We start from the raw sequence: 22,608 nt of genomic DNA, 5'->3' as shown, positions 1-22,608 counted from the left end.
AAATGCACTTTAAGATCCCTCACCGAGGGTACCGTTAGTGTATTTTGGTGCATCTGCGCGCCTGGGGACCAGAGGTACGGAGTTCAATTCCCGTGGCGCCGGCCTTGTGAGAGGCAGGCGATGCCATATAGTCTCATGATCAGAGTGCGTTGTAATGCCCGGATTACGTCACAATGACCCTCGTCAACGTGTGCACGTGAGTGTTTTTTGTTTTTGCTTCTTTTTGCAAATCTTGTTATTGACGTCATTTGATTTGCCCCATTCGTATGTATCTAACGCTGTAAATCAGCAGACTGACACGGGGGGCGTCATGGCCAGGTGGTAAGCACCTGGAACTCACACGAGGTAGCCCAGTTTCTAACCCCGGTTGCCCCGTGAGCCCTGAGCTTTGACATGACGAATGCAGTCGCTGACGCTGTATAAAAGGAGCGTGACAACGTGTCTCGCGCTATTAAAAAAGCAGACCAACTTTGGTTGCTTTCCGGTCGATTACTTGCCCTACGGTTTTTGAGGTCCGGTAGTGATTTGTAGATGGTGTTTTCCCCTACTTTTGGTACTTTTTTGTCCGTGCTGTTGCTTAGCACCTCCATCTGATTTAGGTTTTGAGATACGTATCAATACTTAAACAACGCCTAAAATTGGGCTTCTTGCTGCCGAAAACCGCCATAAGTTTGCGACCAGTGCCTACAGTGATATGTTCCAGAAAGTCACCGGTTTTACGCATTTAAAATAGATACATGAGAGCCTTGGTCAGTGTTGGGATGGGTGCAAGAGCGTTGTTATCAAAGTAAGCGCATCTCGGGCAGGGTGGATGCCTGTTTCTCTCCGTTTTCTCGGCTGCTGTATGTAAGCGACCTTATACCGCGCGTCATTCGTGCGTCTGTCCACCGTGTTCCACGAGCCAGTTGACTCCCGCCGTGGCCGACAGATGGCACGAGTGGAGCGCTCAGGATGTATCGTCGGTAGGGATAGCGGAAAAAACATCGCAAACGCGGAGGTGATCTGCGGTGGGGATGCTATGTATTAGGTTTTTAACCTGTGGTTGTGTCCATTCCACAGCCAGTTTGCAGTCCTGTCATTGCTTCGGGTTTATTTCCTGACCACCGAAGGACGTTTTATTTCATGCCGTGAGGCCTTTACTAGTGGTAATATTTGTATCGACCTATGCAATTGTATCTGTGTCTGTTGGAGTTCTTCGGCTCCAGAAATCATGTTCACGTACGCCAGACGCGAATACGCCAATGGTTGTTCTTGCCTTGGCCCTGGACGCCGCATGGCCAACAAGGTGGCAATGTTTGAAAGACGTGTCTGTAGCGCTATGCATGCTTTGGTGACCTTGAAGTAGTTCCGCAATTTCGTGAATGTCTAGTTCAGAATTCAGATGGTTTTAAGATTGTAATACGGGCAGGGCTGTGAACTGCACCGGAAGATCTTCAAAATGGCTACCTCAGTTCGAAACCCAACACAAAACATGGAGCACCCTATTTATTCAACGTAGCTAACGTCCAACGTTTGAACACCTGATGGAAGTTGATATAAGCAACGCAGGCTGTGGATTAAGTGTTTCGGTGTGATGAGTTCGGCGTTCTCATGATGAAAATAATCGACGTTCGGTATAGGCAGGAGTAAGTGGTTAAACGGCGCTATCAAAAGAGCATTGGCTGTATTGACGAAACTCGCCGTCCCGAAGCTGCGCTATGTTGACGAAACTCGACGTCTCGAAACTGCGCTTATACTGATGAAACTCGACGTTCGAAGCTGCGCTATCTTGACGAAATTCGACGTCTCGAAGCTGCGGTCATGGTCAGAGCTCTTCGCGAAGTCTGTCAACAGTGTTCCAATACCAATGTCCACAGCACCTCTTGGACACACCTCACAAAATGTTGATTCCATTCCTCGGCACCGTTTGAGGTACGAGGTGGAAGATACACCGCCGGGCCGCACTTTAAATCGTCCCGTCCCGCAGTTAACTTTAGTCCATCCCGACAGTTCAGCTGGTAAGAGTGCCTCGCCTTCCATTTCACAGACCTGCGGCGCGGTGGGTTCGACTGCCGGGTTCACTGTAGGTCACCGACTGGGGCAGCCCGCGGCCAGTGACGACGGCCGCTCTGACGGTCAGCTGGCGCCAGAGGGCAGGATGGACTGTGCCGGTCATGTCGGCGCGTTAAGCTTTCGCTGCCAAGTTCTGCCGTTGACTCGGAAGTTTACGATCAGGCCAGGGCTCACCAAACAAGAGCCGCTTAGCGTGGGCTCACATCACAGAAACATATCCTACCAAAAAGTACGAATTAAATGTTTGATTTCAAACCATGACCGCTCTAATTATACTGTATTACAAGTCCGCACATGCCATGGCTTCTAAGAAAGCAGTCCGTATATATATATATATATATATATTCTAATCCCAAGTTGTGTGAGCGTAGTCATGCAAAAGTATCCCTTCTTTTCTGTGAGAAGGACACATCAAGCACTGAGAGGTCTCCAGATTGTGCCGTTAGTTCTTGGTTTATCAATACATCAGGCTTGTAAAAAATCGTAGAGAAAGAAGAAGTCAGCAGACTGTTAATGGGAAGCTTACCGAGCATGCAAGGTGGTCCTGATATGTCAACTCACGTGACAGTTCAGTCAACTCATATCCAGTCAAACCCAGCCAGCTGGGTGACAATCAGTTGAGTGACAACTTTGACTGTAATGTTAACAGTGACAAGTTATATTTCTGCAAGAATGCGGTGACCCTCGAATAACCACTCGATGGCAAAGCGTGATAAATGTATGATCTGTGTCTCGCCCAACGTTGTGGTTTGGTGACGTTGCAACCCCGTGTTGTCATCTGGACCTAGTTGTGCTTATTGTTTTCGGTGCTCCCGCATTAGGCTCTCATGTTCTGTCTGCGTCTGTCTGTCATTGGGGCTTTACGGACGCACCCAGCTACTAAGGCTATATGGCGTCGCCTGCCTCTCACCCTGGCAGGAAGGGCTCTCATGGCTCTCATGTTCGACGACCAGTTGGCATGACGTTGCGATGGTTTACGATGCCGTAAGAAACCGGTGCTTGATTTAGCACCGAAAATATTACAGCATAACCGCATAGTGACGCGATCAATCGATCCAAAGATCCGCAAACTCGCTGCTATCAATGCCGATCCGAAGACTGGATCCATGACAGACCCGCAAGGTGGGACCTGGCATCCGCCAGATCACATCGGTCTCCTCCTTTTGGAAAATATCAAGCATGTTGATTCGGTGTTGGGAGGAAGCGATATCACACGACACGCCAGACCGTGGATGCTTCTGTATTTGAAAAACAAAACAAAAAGGAAAACAATCACTTCGCGCGCGGCTTAATCAGCTGTGCGGTTGACATGGCCCCAGTGGACATAGCAGGCGTTAATGTGTGGTCACTGAGTCGTCGACGACGCTTCCGCTCGGCGCACAAGTGGAGCGGGATCGGTGTCTTGGCCGACTACGACACGGGGGCGACTGTCAGCTGTTTGAAAACAAAGCTTTAAAAGAAAGTCACCGCTGAGTAAAACCGCAGGGAATCGTGGCAGGGCATAATCTGTAATCCACCAACTACGCTCTTATATATGCTAACAACATGACATGATCATGAAAATGCATTTGAAGACACCGTAACTAATATGTAATACAAGGTTGGTAAGACAAATCAAAACCTTTCACATTTAACAAGATGCAACCCATCTCTAGTAACTGCATGACTTACAGCGCCAGACACTGCGAACGGGCGATCCGCTGGTGGCAGCGCGTGGGCGGCTATCCTGTGTCCGGCAAATTCAGTGCACATGTATCGCCTTGACGCTACCAACTATCGTTATTGTAGCGTTGACGTTAATCCGGCCAACGACACGAGGTTTTCAAAGCAAACCATTTGCTCGTGTCATGGCGGTGTGGTCCGATGACGCTGACCTCTCACGCGCCGGCTCGCTGTCAACGGCGCCTTTCCATCCACTCACGAGTGTCAGCTGGCGCGTGTCACAGGGCTGTTGACACAGTCCTCCGCACACAAACACGCGCGCGCGCGCGTTGCCACCACGGGACGGCGCCGACAAGAGATGGTGACACTAGCGGCGCTGTCTCAAAGGAGACCTCCGGGCGACAGAGGGCAGCGGCCACCTCCAGGGCACGCACCGGCGTCGGACCGTGCTTGCCGACTCCGACTCCGACCTCCGACTCCAGCTGTGGTCAGTGCGACGTTGTGGTATGGCGGCTCTGACTCTAGCTGTCGTCGGCATGGGCAGTGCGGTGTGTACGGACCCTGCCTTCTCCAAAGTCATTCAGGTATCGGCGGTCTGTGGCCTTGGTGTGAGCCGTTTCCGCAACAGAGCTGGCGACAAGCTGCCTGATGACTCACTGCGTGGACAGCGGCGTCTGCGGAGCTCGGTCGTCGGCGGGGAACGGCTGCCGGTCGGCTGGGGAGTTCTGCCGGTCGGCTAGTGAGTTCTGCCGGTCGGCGGGAGCTTCACCCATATGCTGCCAGGGTCCTGCCCGGTCGGCTGGGGAGTTCTACGGTCGGCTGGGGAATTCTGCCGGTCGGCTGGGGAGCTCACCCATATGCTGCAGGGTCCTGCCGGTCGGCTGGGGAGTTCTACCGGTCGGCTGGGGAATTCTGCCGGTCGGCTGGGGAGCTCTACCGGTCAACTGCGGGAGCTCTGCCGGTCGGCTGGGGAGTTCTGTCGGTCAGCTGGGGAGTTCTGCCGGTCGGCTGGGGAGCTCTGCCGGTCGGCTGGAGAGCTCGGGGCGCACGTCTCAGACGCCATTGTGGCGCTGCTGTCAGTGGCGCGTACGTTCCGTTCAGCATGGCGCCTGTCGAACAGTAGTCAGTGTGAACACGACTCGGCGCTTAGTACAGGCAATGGACAAGTGACCGAATGACATCCTTGGAGTGAAAACATTTTAAAAAGGACGTACTTCATCGTAAGAAGCAGCAGCGACAAGGTAACTCAGTGTCCAAGGAATACCTCCCTGGATTATGTCCATCCCCAAAATGTACACACTCACCACCCCTATGTTCCAATGTGATGAGCTCCTGTTGCTTGTGCTTGATGTGTAATACCAGTTTGAGAACTGGTGTGTGGTTGGAATGGCACATATGGCATGCATGCAACCTCTTCACGTGAGCTGAGCAGTGATAACTCAAAGTATTTTTGCGGATTTCAGTTTTAATTTTTGGCGTTCCGACTCGGCAACAAGTCTTGCCCGCCGACCCAGAACTTCAGAATAGAAAAAAAGTACTGTGCCAGTGTTGTAAGGCCCAAAAGGGGGTTGAAAAAGCACCGATCAGCAAGCGAATCAAACATCACATAAGGACGGCCAGACCCAGACCCCACTCATAAGGTTTGACATCTTAAAAGTTGATCATGCTTAGCAAGCTGCGGAAAGAATTAGAGCTCCAAATCAAAGTGACCTTCAATGTTTTATACCGCTTTCCTCCCTCGCCCTCCAACTTTTGGACCACTGACGCCTCGCTGTGCAGCCCCGGGAGCTCCCGCGTCTCCCGGATCGGGTCCAGGACCCGACGCGAGCATCATGTGGGCTCGGCCGGTACGTGGCGCCACTCACCGCTACTGCTGTACATCTCCCGCTTGTGTCTTCCATAGCTGTGCCGGCGGGGCGGCAGCGTTCGGCAGCAGTAGTAGATGAGCATGTAGAGCACAGAGGAGGCGGCCGCCAGCACTGAGCCGGCGCAGAGCAGCAGGAACCCGGAGGTCAGCGGCAGCAGGTACCGCACCACGCCGGCCCCCAGACCGCGACCTGAGGTCACACGGGTCAGATCAGCGGGTGCTTCACCACGCCAGCCCCAGAACCGCGACCAAGGTCACGCGGGTCGGATCAGCGAGTACTGCACCGCGCCAGCACCAGACCGCGGCCTAAGGTCCACACGGGTCAGATCAGCAGGTTACCGTACCCGCCCTGGCCCGGGACCGCAACTTGAAGTCACACGGGTCAGATCAGCAGGTACCGTACCGCCCCAGCCCCGGGACCGGACTTGAGGCCACACGAGCCGGGTGAGCACAGCGGGCATCACCCGTCCGCACACAATGCGGGGACCTGTGTTGAAAAGGTTCGGCCAGGTACCAGATCAACGACACCAGACCGGATGGTCTGGTCTGGTGGGTCAGGTCAGCGACGCCAAAACAGACGGCGCCAAGCGGTACCACACCGCGGACGAGCAGAAACCGGATCATCAGGATAATGCCGTTGGTGCGCCAGATGACGTGCCCAACTCGAGCCCACAGCAGTCAGGGGTCGCCACCGGTGATTGACACCCAGAGCAAAACACACAATCATGCACTCCGAGCTCGGCAGAGGGAATGTTTGTCGGAGCTGGGAAGTGGGCGGTTTGCGATTCCCGGTAACAAGGATGTTTGGCGGACGTTTCACCACCACAGGCGCCCACACGACCCGCGCAGTTGTTTTTATCGTGCACCATAAAGATGAGTGCACTCACATCGAGGCACATGTTGACCTTTAGAGGGTTTCGTGCGCACCTCTGCACCTACGGTAAGAACAATGCGCGGGAATGATGGTGAGCCTGTCATATGAAGTCATCAAAGAAGCACAAGTACGTGCCGTGCTAATTTTCTCGCATCCTACTTGATGTCAAATTATTCCCCCAGCTCTTTCATCTTCCAAAACTAGAAGCCAGGAGCCGCTTCCCGTGAAGAAATCTTGGAAACCGTGTACATTTCCGCGGATGTCATGTGCATGCATGCACATGCCAAAAATAATGTAGGCTATGTGAGAAATAAACAGTATAACGTGCTTTTGCCACCTATGCCAAACATAACCGAACAATGTAACTCAGCTGTATGTGCGAGAAGGTGCATGATTTGCATCAGATACGTACTTGCAAAATGACGTATGCGAGTTTGTTGCATTGAAGTAATGGGAGGCATTACCAGCACGAAAACGAACCTATACCTATGCGATAATACGCTGGATACGGAGGATAAATATAGCACCAGTTTACTTGAGGATCCAGGTACACATAGAATTGATGTATATCACACAAAAGCAGCGATCCCTTTAAAGCCTTGTGTCACAATAGGTAGAGGTAAAAAACCAGGGGGCATTTTACGGAACCGCAGGAAACGGCCGTCACGGGCAATGGTGCAAATGTGCCATTGTTAATATACCGGCCAAAGCCTTGAGTTGCATCAAGCGAGCAGCGCCAGTCGCTTGTCGGGTTGCTATGGGGTCGTGTCCCATAGTGTTAAAGGGGTGTTCTATGTACATCTGTATGGGGTTTTGACCTGAAATAGCCATCTTGAAAATCATTCAGTGTAGTTATCAGCCCTGATATTAAGACATAAACCCCCTTAGCATCTGAGCTACATCTCCACGAAGATGGGAAGACTATTTCGGGGAGAGTATTTTAGGCCACCACGGTATACATAACATGATAATAACGTCATTCAAATTCTGTCATTCCATAAGCCATGCGACGATCAAGGCCAATAAAAATGCAATGATCGAGTCATTCACATCTGACGTTCGTGCATATGATTTCCAATATAGCCGCCAATTGGCTCTTCTTCAGTTTTGTGCAAGGTACGATGACGTAATCATACAATTACGCTTCCAGGACCATATGTACTTAGCTAAGCAATTGTTTTGTCGCACTCTTTTTCGCTTAAGAGCATTCTTTTCCGCTTAAATACACCTAAAATTTTAAGTGAACTTATTTCATTATGTGTGATGATTACTTTAATATCACCAAATTTGAAGCATTTTTTAAAGACAGTTTTCATCTTTTTCAGCACAGGCGTCTGTTTATCTTGTGGTGTTCGCCTTCACTTGCACAGCACAGTTTTACATGCGGTCATGGAGCTCTTTAATTTGTTAGATTATTCGTAGGTTTTAAATTTCACTTATCGTAAACCTTCGCATCATTATTGTTAACTCAACCGCTGAGTATTATCGCCTAATAAAGCAGCTGAACCAAGAAGAACATCAGGAGTAAACGTAAGTTTTTCACCTTCGATTGAGAGAGCGCTGCTACATATTTCGAGCTCATGGTCATCTCTTTCTAGCGTGATAGATTCTGGCGTAGGACGGTTGGCCCGACAACGATTACCCATGACGATTTCAGGAAATATGTACGTTCCGCAATTTCACAATTCGTGTGCTGTGGTCCTAACTTAGAACGCCAAAACAACGGCATGCACCGGTGAGCATACGCACTGGTACGCGCTGGTAACATAGCGTATGCATATCCATGCATGTGCACATAATGCACATGCGTTCCATCTTGATGACTTAAAGAAGAAATGATCTCACAAGACAGAGCAATCACATTGGCTGAACAGCGAAGGGACTGAGACATGACAGGCAGGCCAGCTGATCCAATGGCCTGACACCCTCCGGGGCGAAGGGCCGCCGTCTCGCGGACAGAGAGCGGGGCGATCCGAGCCGTCCAGCCGGTGCCGACTGGCTTGCCGGATCTGCCCCGACCGAGTACCGTTATGGCCCTGCTTATGGCCGTGCTGGGTCGGCGGCCGCGATCAAGGCAGCTTCGGGAGCTGAGCTGCCCCGTAGCGACGAGCCCGCCACAGCAAAGCCGGGCGGCGCCACGTAACTGGGGGCAGAAACCTCGGCAGTTGTGGCGCAGCACGGTTGTGTACTGCGCCTCACAGCCCAAATTTTGTAAAATGTAGAAAGTTATGCGTGGGGTTTGGGTAACATGTATACAGACAATGAGTCGATGTCATAAGGCAAAAAATAGCTCAGATCGTTAAATTCTGTGGCCAGGTGTTTGATAGGCGGGTGATATGCATTAGAGTCTCTAGAGCCGTGCTATATTCCCGACAGACGGCGTCGATGTCTGTCTCATCTGTTTTGTGTCAAGGTGGAAAGAAAATATCCCCTCGAACGCTGATGCATTTCGAATCTATATCATCCGAATTGGTTTGCAGATTATGACGAATCGGCTCAAATATAAACCACGGAGGGCATCCTCGGCATTCCCGACACCTTATGTGGAAAGCAAACAAAACGAAAATAATATGACCGCTGTATGTGGGCTGTTATGAGCTCACAGCTTCTGTTTCCCCACCACTGATCGCATATGGTCCCCAGCTGATGGATGTTGTGACCATGACCATGTAGCTGTTGTCGCCGTGAGGATGCCACTCGAATCGATTTCAGAAGTGAACCTTCCATTTGGAAGACTATTCCCGGAGTCATGTTGAGGCCGAAATCATATAAAGCCAGCGTTTGCCATACGGTCCACATGACGATATGACGACAAGAATAAGATATTAGCAGTAAGTTGGCAACGCAAATCTACCATTACTTACCAATGAAAGGGACAAAAGCTATCGGCGTGCTCTAATGGTGGCCAGCACTCACTGGTCATCAAAGCGAGGCATGAATCCATGCACCATATGCGCACGTCCCATAAACAATGCGTGTTCAGCAACTGGTGACCTCTTGGGTGGAAATTTCGTTAAGTTCGAGTTATCGACGAGACTTAAGTGCGCGCGTATGCTAGCAGCGGAGCTATGAGCCTTCGTGGGCATTTTCGTTAGTGTGAAGCCGGTTCATATAGTTTTGACGTTGCCTTAAACCGATGTTCGACCTGCCCTCGTTACGAGCAGGTCGGAGCGGAACTGCTTACCGACAGGTCGAAGCGGAATCACTTACCAGCAGGTTGGAGTCGGACCTGCTTGCCAGCAGGTCGGAGCCGAGCCGCTTACCAGCAGGTCGGAGCGGAACCGCTTACCAGCAGGTCGGAGCAGAGCCGCTTACCAGTAGGTGGAAGCAGGAGCCACTTACCGGCAGGTTTGAGCGGAATTGCTTACCAGCCGCTTACCGGCAGGTCAGAGCGGATCCGCTTACCAGCAGGCCGGAGCCGAGCCGCTTACTAGCAGGTAGGAGCGGATCCGCCTACTAGCAGGTCAAAGCGGAGCCGCCTACCAGCAAGTCATAGCGGAGCCGCTTACCAGCAGGTTGGAGCGGAGCCGCTTACCAGCCGGTCGGAGCGAAGACACTTACCAACAGGTTTGAGCGGAACTGCTAACCAGCAGGTCGGAGCCGAGCCGCTTACCAGCAGGTCGGAGCGGAGCCGCCTACCAGCAGGTCAAAGCGGAGCCGCTTACCAGCAAGTCGGAGCGGAACTGCTTACCAGCAGGTCGGAACGGAGCCGTTTACCGGCATGTCGGAACGGAGCCGCTTACCATCAGATCGAAGCCGAGCCGCTTACCAGCAGTTCTGAGCGGAGCCGTTTACCAGCAGGTCGGAACGGAGCCGTTTACCAGCAGGTCGGAGCGCAGCCGCCTACCAGCAGCCGGTTATCACCAGAGGCCACTGCGACCGCTCCGGCTTTTGTTCCCAGAGGCCAGAAGCTAAGGCGTCAGCCGGGACTCCATCCCGGGCCTCCAGCTTGGAAGCCGAACCGGTCCCGACGGAGCTACTTCGCCACTGCATGGCTTTCCGCATCCACTGTCCCATGCCGCATTGGCAGACGTTGGTTACCGTCTATGGCTGTCTTCTAGCGACATCCCCATTCACTGACCTATGCCTTAGTGGCAGACGGTGATGACCGTCTGTCGTCCTCCAGCGCCATCCCTCGTCACTGACATATGCTGCGGTTGCAGACGTTGGTGACCGTCTGTCGACCTCCAGAGACATCCCCCATCCACTGACCTATGCCATAGTGGCAGACGGTGATGACGGCCTGTGTGGTGGCCTCGATGGCGGGCGAGCTCTGGCCGGATGGTGAAGAGGACGGCCGCCATCCAGGCCAGGTGAAGCGTGAACATCTCCAGCGACTCCGCCACCAGCGCCAGCCACGGCGCGATGATGTAGGCGTAGCCTGAAGCACGGACGCGCATACCGTGTAAGGGTCGTCGCTCACGGCCGCCGGAGCCCTGCACGCACACTGACCTCCTGCTCACATTGGTCAGCTTACACTGATGTGTGAAATGCACACGACATGACAACCGGGACGCACGTTGGTACAGGTTCACATGCATGCTAGGGGTGCGATGGCTGTGCTAGGGCTGTGGTGCAACAGTTGGGACAAGCATGCAGCAGAAGATATATCACACCGCTGTGACAGACGCAGTGCGCCGTATGTGGGACCACCGCCGGCGGCGCGATGACACGGTCACAGGACCGCGCCACGGTGCAGGCCAGCCAAGGTCAAGGTCACAGGACTGCGACGCAGGCCTGCGCCGCGGTGCAGTGCAAGCCAGCCAGGGTCGGCTCCAGCGCGGCTGCACGGTTGGTGCACGGTGCACACGTGATTCGATGTCCGCCTGGCGTGCACACGTGACTCGACGTTCGTCTACGGAGAGCCCCGAGAGATTGATTCCGTAACCAAACGGCCTCAGCTGCACAAGTCCGCCGTGCTGGCAGCCAGCCAAGCAGCCTAAGCCTTCATGCACCAAACATGGTCTTCCGACTGCCGCCACGGGAGGTTCGAACACGATTCTTGCAATGGCAAGAGGGGAAAATGGTGTCCGCTGCTAGATACAGCTGTAAAGCAGCAACAAACCCTGGAGTGATATTCATTCCCCAAAAGGTATGTACCTCAAGGTTTGAAGTATATGTATTGCATGTGAATATTTCATGGTTCTTGGTATGTCATTGGGGATTTGTGAATCACTCCGCAATTAAGGTCATATGGCGTCGCCTACGCTGGTAGGAGGGCCGATATCGCAGGAAGTTGAGCCACGCACCTGCGATATGATAAAGTAATGACATAAAAAGACGTTCTAAGACAAAATATTTTTCAGTTGGGTAATCAGATTACTTCACCAAGGCTATCTGCATTTGCTTGCGTAACGGGACTGTTTTGCAAACCCTTTTCTTTGTGCACACGATTTGCTATGCTGTGCCAGGCGCGATTCATGTGAAGTGCATATAGATATGTGGCATTTTAAAGATTCAGTAATGCAGCTGCCCTGCTCGCTGGGAGCGCTCGCTCCGTCATAAGTGTTCGTTCATTGCACAAACCCTTCGCCTCATTTCATTGCCTCGATTGTTTCCATCATTTGAAGTCATGATCCCATTATCCCACCTTTTTCGCTTTTTACTTATTGTTACATCAGACGCGTATGCTTTGATCAGTGATACAGATTTTCTCGAAAACCGTCTAGATAGCCCATAGTGGCAATTTGAAGTTCCCGACCCTGCGGGAAAAATCTTTGTTGACTTCCTGCTCACTACGTCCAAGCAACACATCCCATCCGCGTTACTTTTCCCAGTCTGTGTATTCAGTGATGTTTACAAAACACTCATGTGTCAAAGTGTTTGTGCAATAAATGCTACGAAAAAATGCATCCTTCTAAGACAAAAAGATATGCGAAGATGAGACTTTTACCCCCGCGAATTCAACGAAACATTATGCTACGACTTTAATCTCTGTGGCGCCCACCACAGTCGCTGTTTTCGATGCGCACTCTGGCTTCGGGAGCGTATGACATATCCATGTCGCGCACTGGCTTAATCTGCAACCAACCAACTAATCGGTAACATGGTCTTACCCGCTGGGCCAATCAGAAAGTCTTTTATTCGCACCAGGTGCTCACGGTGGCTGGCATGACGACAGCAGTTGCGACCGCAGGGAAGAAACGTAGCGCCGTTACAAGGCGTTGACAGTGTAATTTGGACTCATCAATCGTGAAAATTGATCGCCCTATTATGTCTCAACGGTCCTGCAGTGGCACTACCTAGCGCGATCATTAGGCGTGTCTTTATTGTTATAGCCATAAGGTGTCATAATGCTTCACTAGGGTATGTTTTGAAACATTCCTCTAAAGGTGAGACGCCCGCTAAAGGTCGCAATCACGTAATAATGACGGTGAATGCTTTTTTGAGCCTGTCATGCTATGAGTGTGGTCATGGTCCTGACACCGAACGTACGGCGTGGTCACGGCAATGATGCTACAACGGTCGTGAAATTACGGTCCGAGTGGCCGTGTCTTATGAATCACTTCCCAAATTGACCGTAATATGTTATTCGCGTCCAAATTGGTCATCTCCGTGGCACTCATTCCGCTCGCGATTCGTTATTTCCACGCCTCCCGACCCCGATCCGTTTCTTTCTGCTTCAGCTGCATGTGGCACGTCCCTCTCTCGTTAGTAATCCTGGGCATGTGTTTGTGGTAGGGGGTGACACTGGACAATGCTGCAGGACTCCGGGGTCTCGAGGCCTTCACCGACACGCGACACCCCTCAGCCGCAGCCAAGCCGTGCCGTCCTACGCCAGCATCAATCTTGTGTTGGCAAAAAGTCGCACTGTGACTCTATTAGGCCGTCCGGGGTCCTGGGACAAAAAACGGCTCGCGTGCGCCAGAAAACGGCGTGCTGTTTGACGTGATCGAGTGACGCCTGTTGGTGACTCGATCACTGGCTGTGATTTTATGCCCTGACTCCTCTCCACAAAAGGAGGCAAAACATGGGCGATCTACCGAAGAAGTTCTGGATACGCTAGAGCAAGCAGAACAGCAAGATTCTAAAAAGGTGGCTTTCTAGCCGCAACAAATTTCAAAAGGAAGAACTAAAACGAATCGAACTTCCTGGTAGCTGAAACCTAGACCAAATTCAACATTGCCAACGACGTTTTGCCTCCAACAGTAAAGGAAGGCACATGGGATAAAACATTAACACGCTGGAGCAGGCGCGCGGCCAGAGCCTTGGTGAGGGGAGAGGGACTCAGGCTTGATAAAGGGCCCCTCATGGTAAGAGCTTCGAAGTTGTAGAAAAAGATGCGCCCAGCCTTGTCTTGAAAGGGCACAAATCAATTTTAGAATACATTCAAAAACCATTTTACAACGGTTGTTCTTACTCGAACAGCCCCCCCCCCCCCCCCACACACACACTAAAACTAGCCGAACATGTTCTAGTTGTTAATGAAGGAGCTCTGCCTCTCATATTTTCATTTTTACCTGCTATAACTAGAATAGAAGCCAAAAACTACCGCAAGATCAACTCTGCCTGAAGTTCATAATCAATAAATATGCATTAAACGACTGCATGAAATAAATCACTGGCACTGTTCATTTTGCAATGATCCAGTTGACTCTTTCTAAACCGATAGAACTAAGAAGCCTCTTTCAAATTGGTTTACATGGGCTGTACAGAGATATGACCCCTGCGAATGTAGATCAAAACAAATAAAAATTTGACACCAACGCTGCCAAGCCATGTTTGTCTGGAAATGCTCAACATTCAGTCAGAATTGATACATGATGCAACTTATGTAACGTAGTTGCCCGCTTGCAAATCTTGGCAAGCAAACACTCGATGTCAGACGTTGTAGTCTCCATAGGCCGCGCAGCGTTGGTCCCGCGGCTGACACTGAGCCGTGGTCAACGGGAGGACGAAAGTGAAAATGCATTCGAAAGAATGTGTAGGATTACTTTGCAGGATTATCAAATTGCACATTTCGGAGGTATTCCGGGGGTGTATTTCACCTGTGCAATTTTCAGATTGATGATGAGAACGGATTGGCTATTACGGCCGCGCAAAGTAGAATTGAACCGAAAATCTGAAACAGTAATAGTTATCTCTTCTTCGTGTTGTTTTAACTATTTATCTGTCCTAAGGACAATCTCAAAGCAGTAGAAAAGATGCACCCGGCCTCATCTTTGAATGACTTCTATGAATTTCAAAAGGCATTCGAAACCATTTTTACGACGGTCGGTCTTACGCGCACAGCACCCACCATCTGGCATTACTTGCAGTGGCCAACGCCGTTCGGTTCTGCGGAAGCTACAACCCAGGTCATTGCTGCGCATGCCCTCGAGGTGCTGAATCTGCTGGTACGCATGCTAAAAACCTTTTATGTAATTTGTTTCACCAGTTGATTCTGCAAAAGAAGAACGGTCTTAAGCAAACACGCGATAGCCTGATTCGTTTTTTCCACTGATTTTCGACCCACTGTATTCAACACTAATGAGCCCCATTACTTTTTTCTGCGAAAGGGACCCCTTGTGTACCTTACACTACACTAGTGGGCACCTTATTGTTCCCGGGAGAGGGCTGAAGGTCAGTCTGTCCCACCACGGGGTGTCTTCCGGCTGCCGTTCGTGCCCCCTCCCCTCGCCGTCCCTGTTCGGAAAGTCCTTGCTTCTCCCCAAAGTCCCCGCTCTCCTTCCCGTGAGCCCCGGAGGATCCCCACGGGAGGAAGATCCCCACTAGAGAGGACCCTTGACGAGCGGGGAGGGGACACGGGCGCCCGGCCCGGGGAGATGCCCGTTCTATGCCCATATCAGGTAGGTCATGTTACCCTGTACAGGCAAAAGTTTTAATAACTCACACAAACTAAAACGACTTTCCATTTTGCACTTATTTGTTTGAGGCGGTTTGTCCTTATAAGCCTACGCCAGTAGGTCTATATATGTTTGCGGCGCTGCTGAAATTTAGTACACTCAATGACAATACGCTTTAACGAAAGTGGATGATCGCCCGGCTGACACTGGGGGATGGGAGAGGGGAGAGACTGACGTAAGTATGTGTAACAATGTGTGAGTGTAATGTGTCCTATTCGTAATCGGACCAAAATTCGGGGAATGTTTCCACCGGGGAATGACTCCACCGAGGAATGGGCGCGGGGAACGGGCGCGTGGGATGAGCGTGCCCAGCGCGAGGGTATGGACGCGCTCGAGCCGGACGCGAGACGCGCCCGGGCGAGTCTTAAAAGGAGTATTTCACATTTATATGCGCTTTTAAACTGAACTGGCCTGCTTGAACAACCTTTCGGTGCTGTTCCCAAATTGCCGTTCTTGAAACCTAATCCCCTCTAGTTTCTGAGCTACATCCCCGCGAAAATGAGGAAAGGTATATGCCTGAGTGAGCATTCCAAAGTCTCTGTGGCATTTCAGAGGCAAAGTCATCTGTGGCATTCATTGACGTTCATGACGTCATGATAAAGTCATTCAAATCCCGCCATTCCATAATCCATCTGGTGACTAAGATCGAGAAAAAGCGTAATTGACGAGACATTCACATCTGGCATTCGTGAGCGCCATTTCCGGGTATAACAGCCGTCAATTGGCTCTCAATCAACGTCGTGTAAGGTACGACGACGTTATCAAACCGTGGCGTATTGAGAAGCATATTTGTTAAACAGCGAATCGTGCTGTCTGGAGCAGTCTTTTCCACTAAGAAACATATCAGCAGCTATAAGTGAGCTTGCTTCATCACATTTGATGCTGTTTCAATATCTTCAGATGTGAAGCATTCCCTTTAAGTGGTGCGTACGAGCACTCTAGGTACGTGTCGACGACTACCTACGGCATTGCGGCAAGGGCACGCTGTTCGCTATACATATTAATTGGAAACGTTGGATGGTGGTGCCCGACCGACACATAGGACCAGTTAGACTCAGGGGTCCCCGATCGGCCGTAAAGGCCCTCTGACTGTTATTTGAGGGCCCGTCCCCGCAGTCCGTGCCCTTGGATAAGACCAAGAGACCAGCGCACCTGGCCCAGCCCTTCGTGTCCCTAGACCCTTAGAATCGGGCACCTGGTTGTCGGATTCAGTGGGCCCTCTAGGCTCTCTGGGCCTCCTCGAACCCTGCCTCTGACCAACTCAAGGCCTCTTGCCAACACAGGTAAATCGCCGGCTCCAGCTTTACTACTGCCAGGGAAATGGACCCACCGGCACCATTTTGCAGGCAGGCGACTGTGTGTAGCTGGTGGCGCTTACCCAATATGTAGGGGCCATTGTCGGCTCAGGGGGTCCCTGATCAGCGTGCAGGGCTCTTCTGGCTGGTATTGGAGTGTCCGGCCCTTGCATGCGACCTCCGGCCTTTCGGGCTCTTCGGGCCATCAAATCGGGCCCTTAGGCGTAAATTCCGACCTCCATGCTCCTCAAAAGGGCCCCTCGGAACCTAATGGGGTAGAGGCACGTGCCCCTGTGCCAACTGCGCTTGCACTGCTGTACTGGAAGTGCTCGAACGGTTGGTTGCCCCATGGCTGAGGCTTGTGGAATTATTACAACGTAAAGAGAAAAAGCTGCTGTCAAAAGGAGAAAAAGACGAGATACCAAATGATCAGGAGGGTATGTCGTAACTTTTTACTCATTTCAGCCAAACGCGAATTGTTGTAGGGTTAAAGTCTGTGATTTGATACATCGCTGTAATGATAGCTGCACTCTTTTGCTACGCACATGCCACTAAGACAGCACGAGGAACCTCGACACAAGAACTTGATCACCGCGGAAAACACTCTCGAAGCCACGTCTGGCATCAAAACGTTTGTGTGCGGCTTATGCGTCGCCTATGGCACAAAGACTGTTGTTGGTGAGTTGCTCAGCTTGCTATTCTGGGACGACGGCGGTCGTGGGGCCTGATGGCGGCCGTCCAGGGAGCGTCAGTCCTCGAACAGTGGTGTGAGCACGAACACTTCATGCTTCACATGACCATGCGCTTCCTGATAAACACTCAAGGCATGGGACGGACCCAGCATCCATGTCTGAAAAGCCGTACTCCATCAGGCGCCGAGCGGGGCCGCGCGTCGGCGATCCTTCGCTTACCGACGCTCGGTCGGACTTCACCAGCTGGGCAGGCCCACAGACGGACTTATACCGGCTGGGCAGGACCACGGACAGACTTATACCGGCTGAGCAGGAAGATGGACGTATTTATACCGGTTTAGCAGGACCACGAACGGACTTATACCAGCTGGGCAGGACTACGGACGGACTAATGCTGGCTGGGCAGGACCACGGACAGACTTATCCGGCTGAGCAGGAAGACGGACGTACTTATACCGGTTTTGGCAGGACCACGAACGGACTTATACCAGCTGGGCAGGACCACGGACGGACTAATACTGGCTGGGAAGGACCACAAGCGGACTTATGCCGACTGGGCAGGACCATCGACGGACATATACCGACTGGGCATGACCACGGATGGACTTATGCCGGCTGGGCAGGACCACCGACGGACCTATACCGGCTGGATAGGACCACGGACGGACATATACCGGCTGGGCATGACCACTGACGGGCCTATACCGGCTGGGTAGGACCATGGACGGACCTATACCGGCTGGATAGGACCACGGACGGACATATACCGGTTGGGCATGACCACTAACGGACCTATACCGGCTGGATAGGAACACGGACGGACTTATACCGGCTGGGCAGGACCACGGGCGGGCCTATACCGGCTGGGCAGGACCACGGACGGACCTATACCGGCTGGATAGGACCACGGACGGACCTATACCGGCTAGGCAGGACTACGGACGGACCTATACTGGCTGGGCAGGACCGTCCACGAACCTTTACCGGCTGGGTATGACCACGGAAAGACTGAGCAGGACGATGTTCGGTCTGTACGCACACACGGCAGCGTCAAGGCGTTCGCCAATTGAGTAATCACAGCAGGCTCATTTGAATGCTTGTGACAGCCTCACCGACGTGAGAAAATAAAGCGAAAACGAATCGCCGGAGTTTGTTTGCTGAGACTGTTTGCTGGGACTGTTTTACTGTTTGATGTGTGACATGGTGCAGCTGCACACCTCGGTCACACGCTGTGCGACGCGGCGCAGTTGCACATCTAGGTCACACGCTGTGCGGCATGGCGCAGTTGCGCACCCCAGACACACGGTCCTGCTGCCAGATGAGCCTCTGGACGCGTGGCCTGAACACGGCGGCCCAACAGCACGCCTACCAGGACAAACAAACAGCGGCGTGCAGTCAGGCAACTCTCCTTACAGCGCCGTTTGGCAGCACTGCTTGCTTACAAGGAACAATGGCGAGGGAGTACGGTCGGCGCTGAGTCAGGACTGGCATCTGGTGCTGAACACACGACCCGTGCCATATCCACGAGGGGTATGTAGGCACGGCTCGCTCGTTTCCTCTGTTGCTTTGGTAAGAGGGATTGTGGTAGCAGGACGTTGGTTGGTTATGCTCTAGCTTATCTATCTTTCTGATAAACTCGCCGCAGAAAATTAGGTTGCTCGTCATGGGGAGGTAGAACGCGGATGCGCGACAATTAGGCTTGACCACGTAGTTTGGAGTAAGTTTGGAGTAAGACATTGTGCAGTTGGTCGACATTAGTGGTGACTATAAGACATTGAATTTTACTTTGTCAGCTTTGTTTTATCCAATTTACTCAAAAGTAAATATCCCATCTCTCTAGTCCTAAAACGTTAGAATTTGCGCACGTTAAGTAAAATCTCAAAACGCAGCTGGGGGGGGGGGGGGGGGGGGTTCCTTGCTGTGTGATTACAGAATGGTGGAAATGTGGCAAGGAAAATTTGCTTTCCGTCGTCCCAAAACTCTTACATATTGCGCACAGTCCAGCTGTCATTGACCATCCTAAGGTGACCGCAATCATGGTATCTGTGCTCAAGAATACTGACGTCTAGAACATGGTGTCAGGTTCATGTGAAGATGCTCGATACCCTGCTTCAGACAGTCTACTGTGCGCTGCTCTGCTGCTGATTGACACCTTGTGATTGGTCGACGGAAGATGGCACCCGGTCAGCTTCGAAGTAGATTGTGGGGCGGTTTAAAGCAATCCCTCAGGTTTACTGGGTGAAGCACAGTCCCGCGCTCAAAGCTAAGATTTTTGAAACGGAGATGAAAAGTGTTAACCTTACACCGCCTGTATATCTATGCACACAAGTGTTATGCTTTTAGGAGCATTACAACGCGGCAGTTTTAGGCTGTCGTACATTTTGCGCTTGCGTTATTGTTCTACGATTCCGCACACCTGCTCCAGAGTCCCATGTCAGGCTATAATGAGAAACCACCCTAGTGTATCTGCTACTTATGAAGCCGACGTTTCCTAGCCCTGCTTTCTCATACCGGCGATACAGCATTTATTGGGACCATCCGCTCCTAATAAAGACACTGTTCCTTGGTCCTGTCCCATCTCAATAGGCACACTGTCCCAGCCTGGGACGTGCTGTCCCATCATTGTCCCGTCTATCAGTGAAGTCCATCTTTCAAGGACCCACTTGTTTTAGCGGAGTTTCTGATACCTGATACTGTCTATTTACGGCGAAATTCCCGTTCCCTGATCCCACTACCTCCGACTGACACGCTGTTCCCCATTCCGTCCTTTCCCACTGAAGTCCCTATCTTCCGGCCCTGTTCACTCCCAGGGGAGTTTCTGCTCCCTGATATTGTGTGCCCTCAGTAGAGGCTATATGCCTTGTTCACGCCTGTTCACGCAGTAGGGCACTGTTCTCCAGTTCAGTCTAATCGCTGTGCTTTGGTCATTAGTCCAGTCTGCTTTCATTGGCACGTCTTCCTATAAATGTCATTGCACCGGTCAGTTTTTCTCGTTTCCTCGTCACTTTACCACTGAATCTGATAGCACATTTTCAGCCCCTTCCATCGACTTCCCGGTCAAGTGTGACCTTGACCTATGTCAGTGGACGTCACGCTCCCTGATTCGCCGAGTTGCGGGTTTTACCTTCCATGGCCCCAGTGCTAGCTAGCTTCACTTTCCATGGTCCCGAGTTCCGGTGACAAAAGTCCTTGTGCCCCGTGTGACCACCGGGTTGTGTTGCTGGGCTCTAGGATTCATGGCTGATCCTCTCCTCTAACGATCGGTTTCGTGGATATTGTCGTTTTTCGTCAATGCACGTGCTCGGCGATCCGAGAGCCTCCACGACGCCGGCGACTTTCACAATTACTGGGTCGTGTGTAACCCCGGACAGCTACCTTAGTCGGCGCTAAAAGTACACACTCTGCGTGGTCGGATGTCGAGCCCGGTCTGTCGATACGACACGCGGGCGAAGGCGTCACGTTAGCAATCTACACAGCGCTACCAATATATAATCCTCCTTCCCTCCTAATGAGCCATGATTTGCGGGCTGTGCGTGCTCTAGCGGGTCACAATAGCCTGGCTCTACGGCATGGAATGAGCCGGCGACCATGCGGAACGGGCCGGCGGTGACAGCGCCTCCACGCCCCGGGCTTATCGTCAGCCGAACTATGCAAATGACGCCTTGTCCCGGGCGCGCTGACAAGCGTGGGCAAATGAAACGCTACTGCAGAATGCGCACTTGCCTGGTTTCTGACATAGGTGTGCAGGTCAGTGAAAATGACTGCCGTACAGGGAGTAATGCACCAGCTAATTGCAGGCGACCTGGGCGTCTGTCGTGTTGCTTTGCCGAGATTGAAGGAAGGGTTTCATGCACTTAACTCATCTGTGCCCATGCTGTCTGTCCGACGCAATGCATCTCTAATTGGATCGCATTCACAGTTAGGCAAGGGGCATACAAAAGAGCACAAAAAAGGACATCAATCATTGTCGTGCCGAAAGGCGCTTAGACAAGTTGAACAGATTTGTAGGACGCGCTGGAAGTATGCACTTTCCCCAGCCAGTTGCTTGTGGGTAGGCGGAATACCACCGGGCTCAGATCCAAAGCTCGTTAACTGAGCGTGGGCGTGCCACACAGAGAGCAGCACAGTCGTGTAAGCACCACGCCCAACACAACCGCATTCCATAAACGGGTGGGGGAGGCGGAGCAGCCGATGGGCTGAGAGCGGGCTCAGGAGTCACACGACGGAAGTACTCACTGACGTAGCGGACGATGTAGAGGATGAAGGCGATGATGAAAATGTGGTGGTGTCCGCAGTAGTTTATGAGCGGCTCGGCCTTCAGCAGGAAGGGCACCAGCAGCAGGGCGCCGGCCACCAGGCTCAGGCCGTTCTGCAGTTGGGTGCCGCCCAGGCTCTGCAGGTGGGCGTACAGGAACGCCTCGAGAAAGCCCCAGAGCGAGCCGAGCAGCAGCAGCACGCACAGCACGCTGAAGAACTCCAAGTTGCCGAGACTCTTGGCGAGCAGGCGTGAGTAGGAGCGGCCGCCCGGCGTCGGCGGCGGCTGCACTGGCAACACTGACGCAAGAATCACGCAGATCAACATCAGCGCGCAGAAGACGTAAAAGCTGGGCCGGAAGTCCAGGTAGTGGAAGAGCTTTCCGTGTACGTCGATCAGATAGCCGCAGAATGGCGCGAACGTCATGAGACCGAGCAGCCCCCAGACGAACTCCCAGCCGAAGTCGGAGTCGTGTCGTCGGCGCAGCAGCAGCACGGTGGCGTTGATCAACACCAGCGCCAGCGGCAGGCACAGCTCGGTCAGCGCGCGCAGGCCGAAGTACAGCCAGAAGGTGAGCCGTCGGTCGCCGAGGTCCTCCGCGCACCGCTCTCCGGTGAAGAGCAGGTCCTGGGCGGTGAGCTGTCGCGGCTGGCAGCGCACGCCGCAGCCGGGCGGGCTGCGGCAGGCGAGGCCACGGTACCGCTCGCCGCGCGACATCAGGTCCACCAGCGGATACCAGCACTGGCGCAGCTCGGGCCGCGGCAGGGACGCGCGGCAGCGACGCGTTCACCACCAGGCCGTCGCCGACGTCGGCCACCACCTCGCAGAAGGTGCTGTTGTCGGCCTCGAGGCAGAGGTGCGGCAGACCGGATGGCAGCGTCACCCCCGGCTCGCACTCGAACGAGCACCGCTCCAGGTAGTAGACGCGGAGCACATCGTCGCCCGGCTGGCAGGCGGCGCCGCACCACTCGCTAGCCACCGCGCTGCCCTCGTCGTTGCAGTGGAAGGAGAGCGTCGGGCTGGGTCGCGACGCCGGCTCCCGCACGGCCGGCACCAGCATCAGGC

General features: G+C 52.8%; 1 protein-coding gene across 1 annotated transcript; it reads right to left on the bottom strand.

Annotated features, from left to right (window-relative positions):
* Window positions 1-4,367: 4,367 nt before the first annotated feature.
* On the bottom strand, window positions 4,368-22,603 carry LOC119107952 (uncharacterized). The gene is made up of 5 exons (XM_037231542.1): window positions 22,337-22,603; window positions 21,525-22,293; window positions 10,711-10,836; window positions 5,580-5,693; window positions 4,368-4,501 (listed from the first exon to the last, which is right to left on the bottom strand). Exons 1-5 carry the CDS (start codon window positions 22,601-22,603, stop codon window positions 4,368-4,370), a joined length of 1,410 nt encoding a protein of 469 aa, XP_037087437.1.
* Between the last annotated feature and the right edge of the window lie 5 nt (window positions 22,604-22,608).

This window comes from Pollicipes pollicipes, unplaced genomic scaffold (assembly GCF_011947565.3).
Source record: "Pollicipes pollicipes isolate AB1234 unplaced genomic scaffold, Ppol_2.1 Scaffold_6686;HRSCAF=7923_pilon_pilon_pilon, whole genome shotgun sequence".
Classification (NCBI taxonomy): domain Eukaryota; kingdom Metazoa; phylum Arthropoda; class Thecostraca; order Pollicipedomorpha; family Pollicipedidae; genus Pollicipes; species Pollicipes pollicipes.
The sequence above is the reverse complement of the archived record's forward strand: the minus strand, read 5'-3'. Positions and strand labels throughout refer to the sequence as shown.

What these genes read in the sequence shown, in the direction of transcription:
- LOC119107952 (XM_037231542.1), bottom strand. Translation starts at nt 22,603, where the DNA reads ATGCTGGTGCCGGCCGTGCGGGAGCCGGCGTCGCGACCCAGCCCGACG. An exon ending in CCGACGTCGGCGACGGCCTG is followed by an intron (nt 22,294 to 22,336) that starts GTGGTGAACGCG and finishes CCGCGGCCCGAG; the next exon opens with CTGCGCCAGTGCTGGTATCC. An exon ending in CTACATCGTCCGCTACGTCA is followed by an intron (nt 10,837 to 21,524) that starts GTGAGTACTTCC and finishes TCCGTGCTTCAG; the next exon opens with GCTACGCCTACATCATCGCG.